Source organism: Neophocaena asiaeorientalis, unplaced genomic scaffold (genome assembly GCF_003031525.2).
Source record: "Neophocaena asiaeorientalis asiaeorientalis breed wild unplaced genomic scaffold, Neophocaena_asiaeorientalis_V1.1 scaffold229, whole genome shotgun sequence".
Classification (NCBI taxonomy): domain Eukaryota; kingdom Metazoa; phylum Chordata; class Mammalia; order Artiodactyla; family Phocoenidae; genus Neophocaena; species Neophocaena asiaeorientalis.
The window spans coordinates 3,436,721-3,451,388 of NW_020174096.1; the positions used below are offsets into that span (position 1 = coordinate 3,436,721).

Below are 14,668 nucleotides of genomic sequence, written 5' to 3' on the forward strand. Positions count from 1 at the left end.
CTGGCCTGGTGAGGCAGTCAGTATCATGGACCCTTCTCCTCGCCCACCACTCCGAGACCCTGCCTGGGGAGGGCAAACTTGATCTCCTCCTGTCTGGCTCAGGCTCTGGGAAGCCTTAGACAAAAGTCCCCTCCACTGTTCACTACTGAATGCACTCTGCAGCTCCAGGCCATGCTCGTGAGACAGAGGGAAGGTGCACGTGACAGGAGAATGGATAAAGAGCTTTTTCCAGTAGTGCCATCTTAGGAGCAATATTAAATTATGTTTACTCTCATCTCACCTTTTATTTAAGGACCTCATGGTTGCTTTTCTTCCTATTGCAGATGAAACACTGGTCACTTTCTAGGGAAACTGGATCTGTGAACTAGTCTCTTCCCAAGAATTGTTAAGAACATCCCAGAACTGATAGGGACACAGAATCACGTGAGCCTATTCCCAGCCAAAGCTGTAGGGCCGGGACCTGACCTTCCTGACCACCCCTTCCTTCCTCTCATCTTCCTGTTCCTCTCCACCCTGCTTTTGCCCCAACACCCCACGAGACCATTATCCCGTCAAGGCACCTTCCTTGTCTGACACTCTGCCCCTTGTCCAGTCATTCTTCCTCTGCCCTCAAGGATGTCACCTCCAGAGATAGCCACCCACAGCCACGATCATAGCCCAGAGCAGCTGCCAACTTGAACCTCTTGGTAATTAAGGAAACCACTTCCTTTTGAGGAACAGGGGACACTTTCCCAAGGACCCGTGAGTGGTAGGACAGGAAAGAGGGAAGACTTGAGGTGTGTATTGGGGGTGCAGGCTGGGACCGTGGCACTGGCCACAGTCTGGCTGATCTGTGACTCATCAAATGCTCTCTTGTGGCATTTGACCACACGTGGGGAGAGAGACAGACTCCAAAGTGCAGAATGAGGAGGTCAGACCTTTAGACCCATGGCATGAGCTGTGGTGGTGATGCCTTTTCTAATCTCCTGGTAGTAAGAGTCAGAAGTGTCAGATTATCCTCGTAATTGGCAGAGGAATCTGGGATTCCTCAGAAATGAATGTTGGTGGAGACTGGTTGATCTGATGTAATTATTTGTGTGTTTCCTCCAGGGTGTCAGGATCCAGATCAAATGCGTTCATGAGGTTTAAGACAACTGCCAAAGACGGCCTGTTGATGTGGAGGGGAGACAGCCCCATGAGACCCAACAGTGACTTCATTTCCTTGGGCCTTCGGGATGGAGCCCTGGTGTTCAGGTAACCCCTACTCCAGGTGCTTTCTACATCACCTTGCGATTTTTCTCAGACGGTACAGATCACGCCAAACAGAGGGTTGCAGGGGGAGCCAGAGCACAGTCTGCTAGAATTAGCAGCTGCCTGAAGCTCCGAGTTAATTTGAGGCTCCTGGTCCTTCTTTCCAATATCCATCCCTAGAGCAGCAGTTGGTCAGCTATAGCCTGACGGCCAAATCTGGCACGCCACCCATTTTTGTAAATGAAGTTTTATCGGAATACTGCCACCCTCATTCATTTATGTATTGTCAGCGACTGCTTTCATGAGACAGTGATACGCTTGAGTAGTTTCAATAGGGACTGTATGGCAAAGCCTGAAATATTTATTATCTGGCCCTCTAGAGGAAAATTTTGTGACTCCTGTTCTAGTATGTTACTGCCATATACTCCCCACTTACAAATTAGGAAGTAGTCGAAAGAGGACTTTGATCCTGCCAAGCATGGACTCGGGTATTTGGCCCGGTGCTCTCCAGCTCAGGAAGATCTGAAGATTTAGTCTAGAGACCTTTCTTTATATTCTGACTCTGTTCCCTATTCACTCTGGAGCCTTGGGAAGGAGAATGCCTGCTTTGTCCAATCTCCCACTGCAAAGAACAAAGCACAGATTCATATCTCAATAGGGCAACCCAACATTTGGATTTTTAAAAGTGCTTCTTGGGTGATAACGGATAAGCCAGTTCCAGAAGTTCTAACATCTTTTACGTCGGTTTGGACTGCTCTCAGATTGGTCAGATGGGTTCCTATGAAGTAGCTAAAGGATTACCTGGATGACTCCTCACCACCAGAAGCTGGGTGGCAGCTGGGTGCTAGCGGGATTCCCAAGGGGCAGGCACCAGCTGTGTACTATGAAAAAGCTTCTCTACAGATTGTGATAGCACAGCCTCACTTGAGGTTAGAAATCTCTTGTTTAGACCAGTGATCCTCAGATTGTGGTCTCCGGACCCACAGCATCAGCATCTCCTGGGAACTTATTAAAAATACAAATTTTCAGGCTCCACCCCGACCTACCGAACCAGGAAAATTCTAGAGGTGGGACCCAGCAATCTGTTAACTGTTTCTCCACGTGATTCTGAGGCCTGCTAAGGTTTGAAACCCCTACTCACCATCTGTTCCACGGGGACAGGAACTTCTCTGGCTTTTCCTTCTTTAATCCCCCCTCTGGTGACTAGCACGAGTGTTCATTAAATGATATGGAATTAATTGGAATTGAAATAGACGAAAGTGAGAGCGGAACTGCAGAGAAGATGAAGGCTTAATTGTGGGGCTTCAGTGGGTCACGCGCTGGGATTGCTGACAGCCAGGGTAGAATGCTATGTCTTTGCAATTCGAATAAAAGGCACTTCGAAAGGAAATGTCACTTGTCCAACAGCACGCTTGGCCCTCCTACCCAGCAGAGCGTGCTCAGCGATGTAACCCTATGGTTGTTGAGGACTTTGGGGTACCGCGTGTGGTTGAAAGCTGGAGAGAGCAGTTCTCACCACCTCCGTCCCTTCCCCCGGGCCCTGAGGTCACATGCTGAGCTCTTCACACCCCAGTTTCAGGCTGGCTGCCGCAAAGCCATTTTCTTGTGGTTTTCCTGTGGTTAACCTCGCCAAGGCCTCAAGTACTTGATTGTGCCCAGAAAAGGGAACTGAAACAGTAGCTCAGCCGTGGGTGGGAGGCCCAACTTCCCCCTAAACCGCCAGTGAAAACCCAGCTGGACAGGGAAGCTCGATCTGCTCGGGGCCCCTCACAGCCCCCGCTGGCTCTCACACCCGGCCCTGGGCAGACCCCCAGGCCCCCGGGCACCCTTCTTGCAACTCCACGCCATCCCGATGTATTTCTTTTCTTACCATCTCTTTCTCAGGTTTCTGGAAATAGGCCCCGTGTTTTCCTCTTAAGCCTGGAGTTCTGGCTGTGCTCTGCGTAAAGGGCACAGCACTCAGTCTCCACCGGAGGCAGGCAGACATCTGAACTCTTCCCTGGGCCCCAGGCCCAGCGTGGCTGCTTTGCTGCATTTCCTGCCTCTGGGCAGCCACTCCCCCCGACATTACTCACCCAACACAGAAGTATGGAAGCCCTGCGGGAGGCTGGGCACAGAGAGGAATCAGAGTGTGGCCACTGGTTTGAAACTGTCAGCATACAGAGAGTCATCTGCGGGGCTCGTGTTAGAGGTTACTGGATTCCTGGGCCCACACCCAGAGATGCTGGTGGAGGAAGTCCCGCTGTGCGCCAGAATCTCATTGGAAGCCATCAGGAACCACCACGCCCTGAGAAACAGGGTCTGAAGTGGTCACAAGCATGGGCTTCAGAGTCAGACGTGCCGGATTCCCACGGCCACGTGATCTCCTGCAAGTTACCGACCTCCGTAAAAGGAAACGGTTAGTCGTGAGGACTGAATGAGTTAATTCATAGAAAGGCCTTAGTGCAGGTCCTGGCATATCTAGTTATTAGTGATAATGATTATCCTTGATCGGGTGTTTTCTGTGTTCTAAAAACTCCAATCGCTAACAGATGTCCGGAAGTTGGCACGATATATCTACTAAATTAAATTCAGCTATTATTATTTTTATGGTTGTTATTATTCTGAATAAGGCCCTGCCCTCAAGCAGCTTACATCAGTGGAACCTAGAGAATGAACTGGTTGATTGGGTAGATGAACCATTTGTGAGGTTTTGGTGTTCGATCCAGGTCCAAAGCAAACAGTAGGAAACCTAAGATAATACAATATAATCTCAGCTTTCTTCACCTAAGTGCTTATCCTTTTGCTAATTTAGAGCTCAGAGCACTTCAACCAGAGAATAAGGAAGAACAGTGGAATTCTAAAAAAAAAATTATGTACGGTTTTGGTGCAAGGTGACGTAAAAGAAAGGGAATCGGCGTGCTCAGCGATGAGTGTGGTTTTTGCTGTTTGTTTCGTTTCATTTTGTTTTATGATTATGTTTAGGGCATGAAGCCAGGTGTGTGAATATCACTTTACGGGCGATCTTTCCCACTAATTTTCCATGTGACCTCGATAACATTTTCATACAGCAGAGAAAGGAAAGCAGTCTGACATTAGCAGAGTACCCTGTGCTATACTTTAAAGGAGGCCTAAGTATAAGTGCCACCATAAGGACCCCACCTGATGGCATTTCCTGGTGGCCCACCTTGGCGCTCAGCCTCCTAGCCTTCCGTGAGCACCAAATTGAGTAGGTACTCTTGGATCAGGTTAACCGATTCACTCTAACCGGATACACAGGACGTTGATAGAGAAACCAGGTGTGCATTTATTGGTTCGTTTATTCGTTCATTCACATGTTTTTACCTTTTTTAAAAAATTGAGGTATAACTAAGTGAGGTGAGTCAGAGAAAGACAAATATTATACGATATCACTCGTATGTAGAATCTAAAAAAAACGTGATGCAAATGAACTTACCTACAAAACAGAAGCACACTCACAGACATAGAAAACAAACTTATGGTTACCGAAGGGGAAGGGGGTTGGGAGGGATAAATTAGGAGTTTGGGATTAACAGATACACAGTTCTGTATATAAAATGAACAACAAGGTCCTACTGTATAGCACAGGGAACTATATTCAGTAGCCTATAATGGAAAAGAATCTGAAAAAGCATATACGTAGACTGGTGTATACTTCACTGTACACCAGAAACTAATGCAACGTTGTAATTCAACTATACTTCAATTTTTAAAAGTTGAGGTATAATTTACATAAAGTGCAAAATACTAGGTGTACAGCTCAATACATTTTTAAACATGTAAACAGCTGTGTAACCACCACCCAGAACAAGGTATAGAACATTCCCCCACCCACACCCAGGAAGGCTCCCTCATGCCCCCTCCCAACGAAGGCAACCACTAATCTTGGTCATTTATTATTTAAAAGAAAGAGAAGTTCCAGGGTGATGTATCAGGTGTCTGGGGGAGCAGGAGGTTATTCGGAGGGTCTGAAATCAGAGAGAGTCAGTGCGGGGGGGCGGTTGGAGAGTCAGGCCAGAGATGTGCCAACTGGGCCACACCACCACCTGCAGTGATGGCTGGATTCCTGTCTGCTGAGTTCAGCATTTGCTCCCTCGAATGCAGTCTGGCTCATTGCATGAACAGGCGTGTCATCAGGCTGGAGAACAGAAGAAGAAGGCCCGGCCTTCGTCCGAACACAACTGAAAAGGTTTCCATTCACTTGATTACAATCACATTCCAGTCTGGTGCCACCGCAGCTATACCCAAGTCACCTTGATTCTGACACCTGGGTGTTTCTGGACGTCTGGTTACATATTTACAGCCTGTTGGTTTACTCTCACACATGACTACTCTTCCAGGAGAGGCTTGAGAAGTTTATCTCTTGGCGGCAACTTTCTCCTATTGCTAGCTCCCCCCCAGGTTGTATTGTTTGATGCTATATCCAAGCTGCATTAAGTACTGCGTATATTGGGGGCAGTGGGATTATTTATTTGGCTCCTACTCTGTGCTGTGCTCTTTACATATGTTATCTTACTGAATCTTCCCTAAGACCCTTCAGGGAAGGTATTATTACCCCATTTCACAGATTAGAAAATTTAGGCTCAGAGAAACGAAGCAAATTGCCCAAGATCGCAGAACTAGTAATTGGCGAGGCAGATTCATCTAATCCAAGTGTCTAGGCTCCTTCTATCACCCCGTTCTGCCTCTCATAAAAGCCCACATAGTAATTCAGCTACATTTCTGCCAACCAGCTCTCAGCCCTTCCTTATACTCATTCATTTCTTCAACAAGCATTTGGCCACTAAATAATGAAATCTGAAAATTCCACCTCCAGGCTGCTTCGTACAAGGAGACACTTGATGTGGGAAAATTCATTAGAAAACGGTGGAGTTTTCTAGGTCAGAGCAACAGCTTTGTCTCAGAGTTTGTCAAGTCACCCGAGTTCTATTCTTGGTTAAATGTCGATGGGCTGTGTGACTTCTTTGAGGCTCCAGTATTAAAGAAAGGACCCATAGTGCTTCCCTGGGGAAAGCCAAAGCTTTCTATTTTTGCTCCTTTCTTATACTGAGTGCATGCAAGAGCTCAGTGACTAATGCGGGTTTCCTCTCAATATTCCTGTTTCTTGGCCAACGAGCTAAAGGAGAGACATGTCCCCTTTTAAGATGAGGAGAGGGTCGTCTAGGTGGAATACATTTTCCTTCAAAAGCATGATTACATAGGCTTTATTATTTTATCAAGGGGAGGTCTAGGCAGCTGGCCCAGTGCCCGGCCTAGAATCGCCACTCACCAAATATTTGTTGTATTGAATTAAATTAGAATAATTGAATGAACACTGAAATAAGAGGGTTATTTCTCTCTGGTAAACAACATATGCATGTCTTCTGATCCCCTTAGCATATCACGGTATCTGGCAACTGAAATAGGAAATAGAAAGCTACCGAGTAAAATGTGGCAGGGTCGGGGGCAGGGAAGACACCAAGTTCAAGTCCTATATGTTAGCTCTGAGATTTTAGGCAACTTCCCGTAAATTCTTTGGGGCTCAGCTTGCTCTGCAGTGTTTCGCTCTGTTTTGTCTTTTGAAAAGTAAAAACACATGTATTCGTTTCTGAGGCCTGCCATAATAACTCACCACAAATTGGGTGACTTAAAGCAATAGAAATGTATTCTCGCCCAGTTCTGGAGGCTAGAATTTCAACCTGGAGCTGTTGGCAGGGTGTCTTCTTCCTGGGAGCTCTGAGGGAGTCTGTTCTATGACTCTCCCCTGGGTTCTGATGGTTGCTGGCAATCCTTGGTGCTCCTTGGCTTAGAGATGCAACGTTCCAGTCCCATCTTCATGTGGCATTCTTCTCCGTATGTCTCTGTCTCTGTGTCAAAATCTCCACTTTTTATAAGGACACCGGTCATATTGGATTTAGGGCCTCCCTAACCCCATATAACCCCCGTATAACCCCTCTTAACTAATTACATATGCAAAGACCTTGTTTCCAAATAAGGTCACATTTTGAGATTCTGGGTGGACATTAATTTTGGGGGGATACTATTCAACCTAGTATTGATACAACACATTACAAACGATAAAGCCCTTTTGTTCCTTATACTCTAATACTGTACATAGAGCCTAAAATAAATCAACCTTGAGGACATTATATTAAGTAAAAAAAGCCAGTTACAAAGAGACAAACACTGTATGACCCTGCTTATACAAGGTACCTAGGGCAGTCAAACTCATAGAAACAGAAAGAATGGTTGTTGCCGAGGGCTGGGGGAGGGCGAAATGGCAAGTTGTTTAATGGGTAGAGGGTTTCAGTTTTACAAGATGAAAAAGTTCTGGAATTGGTTGCATAGCAATGTGAATATACTTAACACTGGACTGTACACTTAAAAATGGTTAAGACTGTAAACTTTACCACAGTTAAAAATAAAAAACCAGCTTTGGTCACTCATGGCCTAATCTGGGGACCTAGTGTCTTTATAACATTGTTTTGTTTTGTGTTAAAGAAACTACATCCTGAGCTCCAAAGAACTTTCGCAGTGAGAATCATTCGTGAACGACCATCGGTGCGTACATCAGTGTTTTATTCTGTTCTCTGTCTTGTTCTTCTCCGACGCCTTTAGCTATAACCTGGGCAGTGGTGTAGCATCCATCATGGTGAACGGTTCATTCAGTGACGGTCGGTGGCACCGAGTCAAGGCTGTTCGGTGAGTACCTGCCACAGTGTGAGACAGAGCTGACGGGATGTACTCTCCAATTCCCTTTAGTCCCATTTCCTGTTCCCCATCCTGGCCTGGCATCCAAGTATCCTTGATCCGGGTCATTAGGTCATCTCGGTACCAACTCCCACCTGTGCCCTTTACTAACACTAGCAGGCCAGAGAGGCTGAACTCCCAAATCTTCACTCAGCAGAGATCTTCTAGAGAAAGAACTTCGATGGCTAAACTTGAAGAAGCCCTCACCTTCCACGGAGATCTAGATATCTCTAGTGAGATAAGATTTCAGGGCAGGTGGACTTTGAGGAGATTCCAGAATGCTGGAAGCCAGGTCTATACCCCACAGTAAGAAGAATAGGAAATCCAGGTATTCCCCCAAGGAAATGACTGAGCCGGGTCACAGCACAGTCAACAAAAGCCATCCAGCACACAGGGCTTCCAGTCTGCTTCCTGGTGCTCAACACTTATCTGTGTGGCAGTTGGGGATCACTAGGCATTTGAAAAAAGTTTCCAGTATGAAAGATGGATATCAGAACAAATAGATATAATGAAGCAACTTGGAGGAAACAGAGACTATGAATGAAAAAAATGATGAAAACATGAATATCATCGGTGAGGTAGGAGAGGCTATTAACCCAAGAAACAAGAAGTGACTGCTATAAAAAAGAAACATAAAAAGACCAATAAAGAACTCGTTAAAAAAAGAGGAAGAAAAGAGGGAGAAGGAGAAGAAGTGTGGCTGGTTTTTGGAAACCACCTTAAAAAACTGCAAAGCCCTTGCCACAGATGAGCACCTCCATTCCACTGTCCTCACTTTTGGGTGACTCTCTGGGTCCTTTAGAAACCTCAAAGCCATTCTTCGTCCTCCCTGAGAGTAATCTTCTACAAACAAAGACTACTGCATTGGCTTCCCATTGTGTTTGGAATCACATCCACACTCACCATGTGTCACCATGTCACCACCACTCCTCCTGTTAAAGTTCTCTGGTTCCCTCCCACCTTCAGGATAAATTCTAACTAAGCTCCTTATGCCCTTCACCATCTGCTTCTGGCTTCATCTTTTACTACTCTGTTCCCACCTCTAGAATTCTCTGTGCTCAGTCTGTACCAACCCCCATGTCTTTTCTCTCATTGCCGTTGTCACTTCCTGTCTGCATTAGCCTTCTCCTTCACCTGACCCACCCAGCCTTCAAAACGCACCTCAGAGTCTTTCTTCAGAAGCTTTCCCTGGGCTTCTGTTCCCTTCCCGTAGAATTCCACAGCTCCCGGCGGCCATTCTTCTACCATAGAGTGGTGACACTGTGTGATCGCCGGCAATTTGATTTTTTGTTTGTCTTAAGAATGTCGGTGGTTTTTTGTTTGTTTGTTCTTGTTTGTTTCATTTTGGCAGCTCCGTAATTTAGTATAGTGCCTGGTGCTTAGTAAGGACTTCAGTAATACATTTGTATTAAAATGAATGCATGATTGAATTATTGAATGAAGCTCCAAAAATGGTGGCGGTTTTTACAGGGATGGCCAATCAGGAAAGATAACTGTGGATGACTATGGGGCCAGAACAGGCAAGTCACCTGGCATGATGAAGCAGCTCAACATCAATGGAGCTCTGTATGTGGGTAAGTGACCTTGACCTTTGACGAAACCTAAATTAGGCCAGTGCGTTTTCTTCTTAGCCTTCCGTTTGTCATGCTGGGGCTTCCCAAAGCTGTGTACCTCACTGGGTCGGTCAGATACTTGGAAATCAGGAAGCTCTCCAGATATTCCATTCTTCCATTTTCTGAACTTCTGACTCATGGCTGAGGGGTCAGGAAGCACTTAGATGATTTTGTGCTGTGGACCGATCCACCAGGAAAACCCTGCTTTTCTTGTTATAGAACAGGAGCCTGCTAAGTATAGCTCCTTGAATTCTCCCTGAGGCAGGAGGATCTGCCTTCCCGGCCCCCTCAGAGTTAGAATGAGTGGTATTTTTGTACATAGCTAAGAACCCACTAACGCTGACACATCAACATGAAAAGATACCTCTATCTGTATATTTCCTACAAGTGAACAATCAAAAGCATTCAACATCAGTGTATTTCTCTTGGTTTAAGATAACATCACCTCTTACCACACATACTACATTTTGTTGACATTATACAACATTTCAAAATTTACCAGGTACTGTTTGGTTTTTAAGTGGTCAAGTAGGTCAGAAATCACTTATGAGGTGGATACTTCTAGGCTCTGATTGTGTATCAAATTGATCCAAGTCAGCTTGTTCCTTCAAGGATAATTATAAATTAGACAGCTGCGATGTCCCGAGTTCTAGGTACCGCAGCCTCACCTATCCTGTCGGCTGAGGGACGCCTTGGTCAGCAGACACTCAGGCGTACTGAAGAGACATCCTTCCCTTTGACTCACGTCATCTTCCTTTGGCCTCCTGGCAGGTGGAATGGAAGAAACTGCTCTGCACGCTAACAGGCTGTACACGCGGGGCCTCGTGGGCTGCATTTCTCATTTCACCCTGTCCACCGATTACCACATTTCCCTCGTGGAAGACGCCGTGGATGGGAAAAACATCAACACTTGTGGAGCCCAGTAACACCAGTTGGCTCTGCCCAAGGGACAGAACCTTCTATCCTGAGAAACCCGGGGGCTCCAAGACCTTGCCTGACACCACACACAGAGGCACGGGGACCAGGTGTGTTTCCTTTCATCAAGGAGCAAGTACACCCTGATGGGAAACTAGGACCAAGACAGGAGTCCCTGGGTGGCCTTTCCTGCTGACATTCTGTGGGCCAAACCCAACGGAATGCTCTGTGTAGGAAGCATCGGACTTCGTCCATTGAATGTGTAGTGGCCGCCAGAGATCACACATCACAGCGAATTTCCGAGGCTGTCTGCTGTAGCTCAATGACTGTGCTGTGATTCATAGTTTGTAAGAAAAAAAAAAAAAAAAGAAAGGAAAAAAGAGAGAGAGAGACCCAAAGGGCAGTATTAAAATACTTCTCTCCTCCCCTGACTCTTGACACTCTTACTGATAGCAGAATGACCGTAAGACCTTGAACCTCAAATTTCTCTACTTTGGCCCACAAATTACTAGGATTAACCCCTTCCCCTCCTCACTGGCTGGTTCAATATGCTCTGACTATGAAAATAAGGATTAAGGGAGACTAGAGATAGAATCATAATTATAAAGCTGCCCCCTGGAAGTTTACCTTTAATGAGAAATCCTTACTTTTTATAATGCAAATCTAAGAAAATGGGCACCATGACTTTGTAGCTGTCCTTTTGTATGTGTATATTTTTTATAGCTACTAATTGTCCACACAGTATACTTCTGCAAGTTTGGGTGGACAACCCTGAATTCTTTGCACACTTCCTAAGAATTTTCTCCCAAAGGAGACTTGTCTGGGCCCTTTGTGGCATTAGCAGAGCGGGGTAGGTAACTTGGGGTGGGCACTTCGGGGAGCTGACTGTTCTCTCTCGGTAACTGATGCCTCAAGGGGGTGACTGTGAAGCTTCCAGAAGAAGCAGATGGAAAGGCACATGTATTACTGAGGTGGGTCACTGTCATTCTGGTTTGAAGTGGGGGGGTGTCTGTAACGAACTTGAATAAAGAAGATGAACAAGGCTACAGCACATTCATTTAGTCATTCGTTCACCTGTGGAGGGGTTATGGATCCCTCCCGAGGCGGTGTCTAGAAATGGACACGAATACAGTCAGTGCTTCTCAGGCTGGGCTGGGGGTGCCCTCAGCCTGGTCTGAGCATCTGGGCAAGAACCAGAGAAGCGGGGCTGCTTCCTTCTGGGCCATCACAGTGCCACGTGGTGACCCCGGAAACAGCTGGCTCACTGGCAGATCCCCATGGCAGGACTTGCTAAGGGCAGGTGAGATGAATGCTACCACCAAAGAGGTGGGAAATGTGATCCACCTCACACAAGCGCCCATAATTAGTCCCATCGTGACTCTGCTCTTGCGTGCGTAGCAGGCGGTCGGTGAAGGCTTCGAGCTTTGTGCCAGGCACAGTTTTAGGCACATTAAGGGTTCTAAAAAAATGAATAAACTAGAGACGTTCACCTTGAGCGTCACCCTTCCGCCTCCTGTCTTTGGGAACCTTCGATGACCAGGATCCTTCCTCTCAGAGCAATAATGCTCTCACAACAACAGCGATCTCTCCTCTCCTGCGTACATCACCTGTGAGTGCGGAGTGGAGAAAGCCACGTGGTAGAGAGTGGGTGTCACCCCCAGGTGACCTCCCCGTCACCCTCACCTCAACACCGTTTCCTTGGAGACATCCGGGGTCAGTGCTTCCCAAGATACAATGGAGTTGCTTTCACAACTCCAATTGATTCACATTTTGAATCGATAAAAAAGTCACGGTGATTTTGGAAAAATGTCCAGTTGAGCTGAAGCCAGAAGAGTTGTGCTGCGGATGGGCTGTTGTGCCCTGCAAGTGTGATCCTGAGAAAAAGCACGGTAGCCCGGGGCTGGGGGCCCGGGAGTGATGGACAGGATGAATTGCCTTTCCCTAGGTGGGCTAGAAAAAGAGGGGTGACACGTGATGAAATCAGAGCCGTAGAGAGGCTGCGGGTGAGAAGGCAGCAGAATAGGGGGACCCAAGAGGAGCTGATCACGTGGGAGGGCTCAGCGTGGGAGAACAGGGTAAGAGACAGTATATCCCAAGCTCTTTCACCCTCTCAGTGGGCAAAATTTGGGAAACATGGGATGAGTTTACAGCAGAGGTGGTTGGGGGAATATAAACTTTGTCCTGAAGCTGAGGGATTAGACCCGGGTTCAGATGGGCAGGACAGCCGAGGAGAACTCAGCCTGGTTTTGTGGGTCCCCCGGTTTCCTAAGTGTATCTGCTATCTGTCGCCACAATAATGCTGCACGACAAACAACCACAGACCCTCAGTGGCATACCGCAAGGTGTGCCGACTGCTTCCATGCCTCCAGGGGTCAGCTTGGCATTTCTGCTGATCCTGGCTGGGCTTGACTAGGCGGTCCTTCTGGTCTCAGTGGGTCTCGTTCACACGTGTAGGGTGGCTCGCTTATCGTCGCCTTGGCTGGGATGGGGAGGTGACTTGGGTCTGCTCCACCCTCCTGCTGGACCCGTGAGCTAGGCTGACGTGCCCTTCACACGGTGATGGAGGAGGGTGAGAGCACCGGAACTGAGGTCTGAGGCGTTTTACAGCCGGGGATTGGAACTGCCTCATGTCGCCTTTGCCACATTGTGCTAGTCAAAGTCCGTACACCCAAGAGATGAAGAAATAGACTGTCTCCATTGCGAGAGCAACTACAGAGTCATGCAGCACCGGGCATGGATTCAGGGAGGGTGGAAAATCAGGGCCGTTAGTGCAACCAATCCCCCACCGCAAGTCCTGTGCTGTTGGGGAAATGGTGCAACAGGGATGAGGTGACCCCTGGCAGGAGTTCATCCGTGGTCCCTGGGGCTGGGCAGAGGCCTGGGAGGTGGTGGTCACGGGCCCAGCGAGGGGAGCAGCGCCTGCCTCTTCCAGCCCCGCCTGCTGTGCCCCTCCTGTGCCCCCTTCGTCCACCTGCCGCCTGGTACCTGGCAGCCGTGTTGTCATGCTGAGGAGGAGGGCCTGGCAGGGGATGGGATCTGCGCCACGGCTTTTGGGCAGCGGCTCTGTGCAGGGGCATGTCGGGGAAGGCTGGCTGCGCGCTTGGCTGAAGGAAGAGCTTTGAGGAGAAGCCAGGGAGCTCGAAGGTTAACGCCATCCCTGTCCCGCCCAGGAAGGATATTATGAAGCCTGGGTTACTGAAAAGCTTTTGTCCCACAATCAGCATCTGAGAAAATTCTCCAGAACTTCCCATGTGTTCTAAGCAAGGACGGCTGGGGTGCTGTCAAGAAAGGGAAGGGTAAGCTGTGACAAAGTGAGAGAGTGGCATGGACATATATACACTACCAAACGTGAAATAGCTAGCTAGTGGGAAGCAGCGCATAGCACAGGGAGATCAGCTCGGTGCTTTGTGACCACCTAGAGGGGTGGGAGGGAGACGCAAGAGGGAGGGGATATGGGGATATGTGTATATGTATAGCTGATTCACTTCGTTATACAGCAGAAACTAACACACCATTGTAAAGCAATTATACTCCAGTAAAGATGTTAAAAAAAAAGGGGGGGGACTGTTCTTGCGTTTCCTACAAAAACTGACTTGCGCACCGGCATGTGCTCCCTCTAAGCTCGCCTGGGGGCTCTTTCTCAGAAAGGTCTGCGGGGTCATCTTTGTCCCCGTGCTGCCCCAGGGCCCGAGGCGCGGCAGCTTGGTGACCCTGCCACTCAGGCACCTCTGAGCGGCTGCTGGTCTCCCGCCCTCTTCTTTGCCTTCCATTTCTGGGCCCGGGCCTGTCCAGCCCCCAGGCCCCTCCAACACAAACAGGCCCTCTGCTTTCCACATGCCCACAGCCCGGGCTTCAGAGGAACCGGTGCTTCCCTTCCGGTCCCCTCGCCTCCCTCCCTCCCTCCACCGCCCACCTCTTCTCCTCTCCCCCTTGCAAGGAGCCGTCTCCTCCCCGAGTGGGCGGAGGGATCTCGGAAATGTGCCCGGAGCTGGCGGGCCCAGTGCTTTCCACTTGGAGGAAGTGCTGCATTTTTCACCTTTCACCCAGAAAAATAGGATTCTCAGCAAGCTTGTTTTTAGCACAGAGAGCTCCCAAAGGAAAGAGAAGAGCGGGTAGGAGGGGCTCGCAGCCCCTCGCAGAGCTCTGACAGCCGGCCCCCTGCCGCCAAGGCTGCTCTCCCC

The 14,668-nt window shown here is 48.3% G+C and overlaps 1 protein-coding gene across 1 annotated transcript in view; it reads left to right on the plus strand.

Moving 5' to 3' along the window:
- Positions 1-10,836, plus strand: part of EGFLAM (EGF like, fibronectin type III and laminin G domains) — a 166,180-nt gene extending 155,344 nt beyond the window's left edge. Inside the window, exons 20-23 of the mRNA XM_024754636.1 lie at positions 1,090-1,233; positions 7,828-7,911; positions 9,430-9,533; positions 10,344-10,836. Of these exons, the coding sequence (XP_024610404.1) occupies positions 1,090-1,233; positions 7,828-7,911; positions 9,430-9,533; positions 10,344-10,498 (487 nt within the window). The 3' untranslated portion in view covers positions 10,499-10,836. The remainder of the gene's footprint in view (positions 1-1,089; positions 1,234-7,827; positions 7,912-9,429; positions 9,534-10,343) is intronic.
- The last annotated feature ends 3,832 nt before the right edge of the window (positions 10,837-14,668 follow it).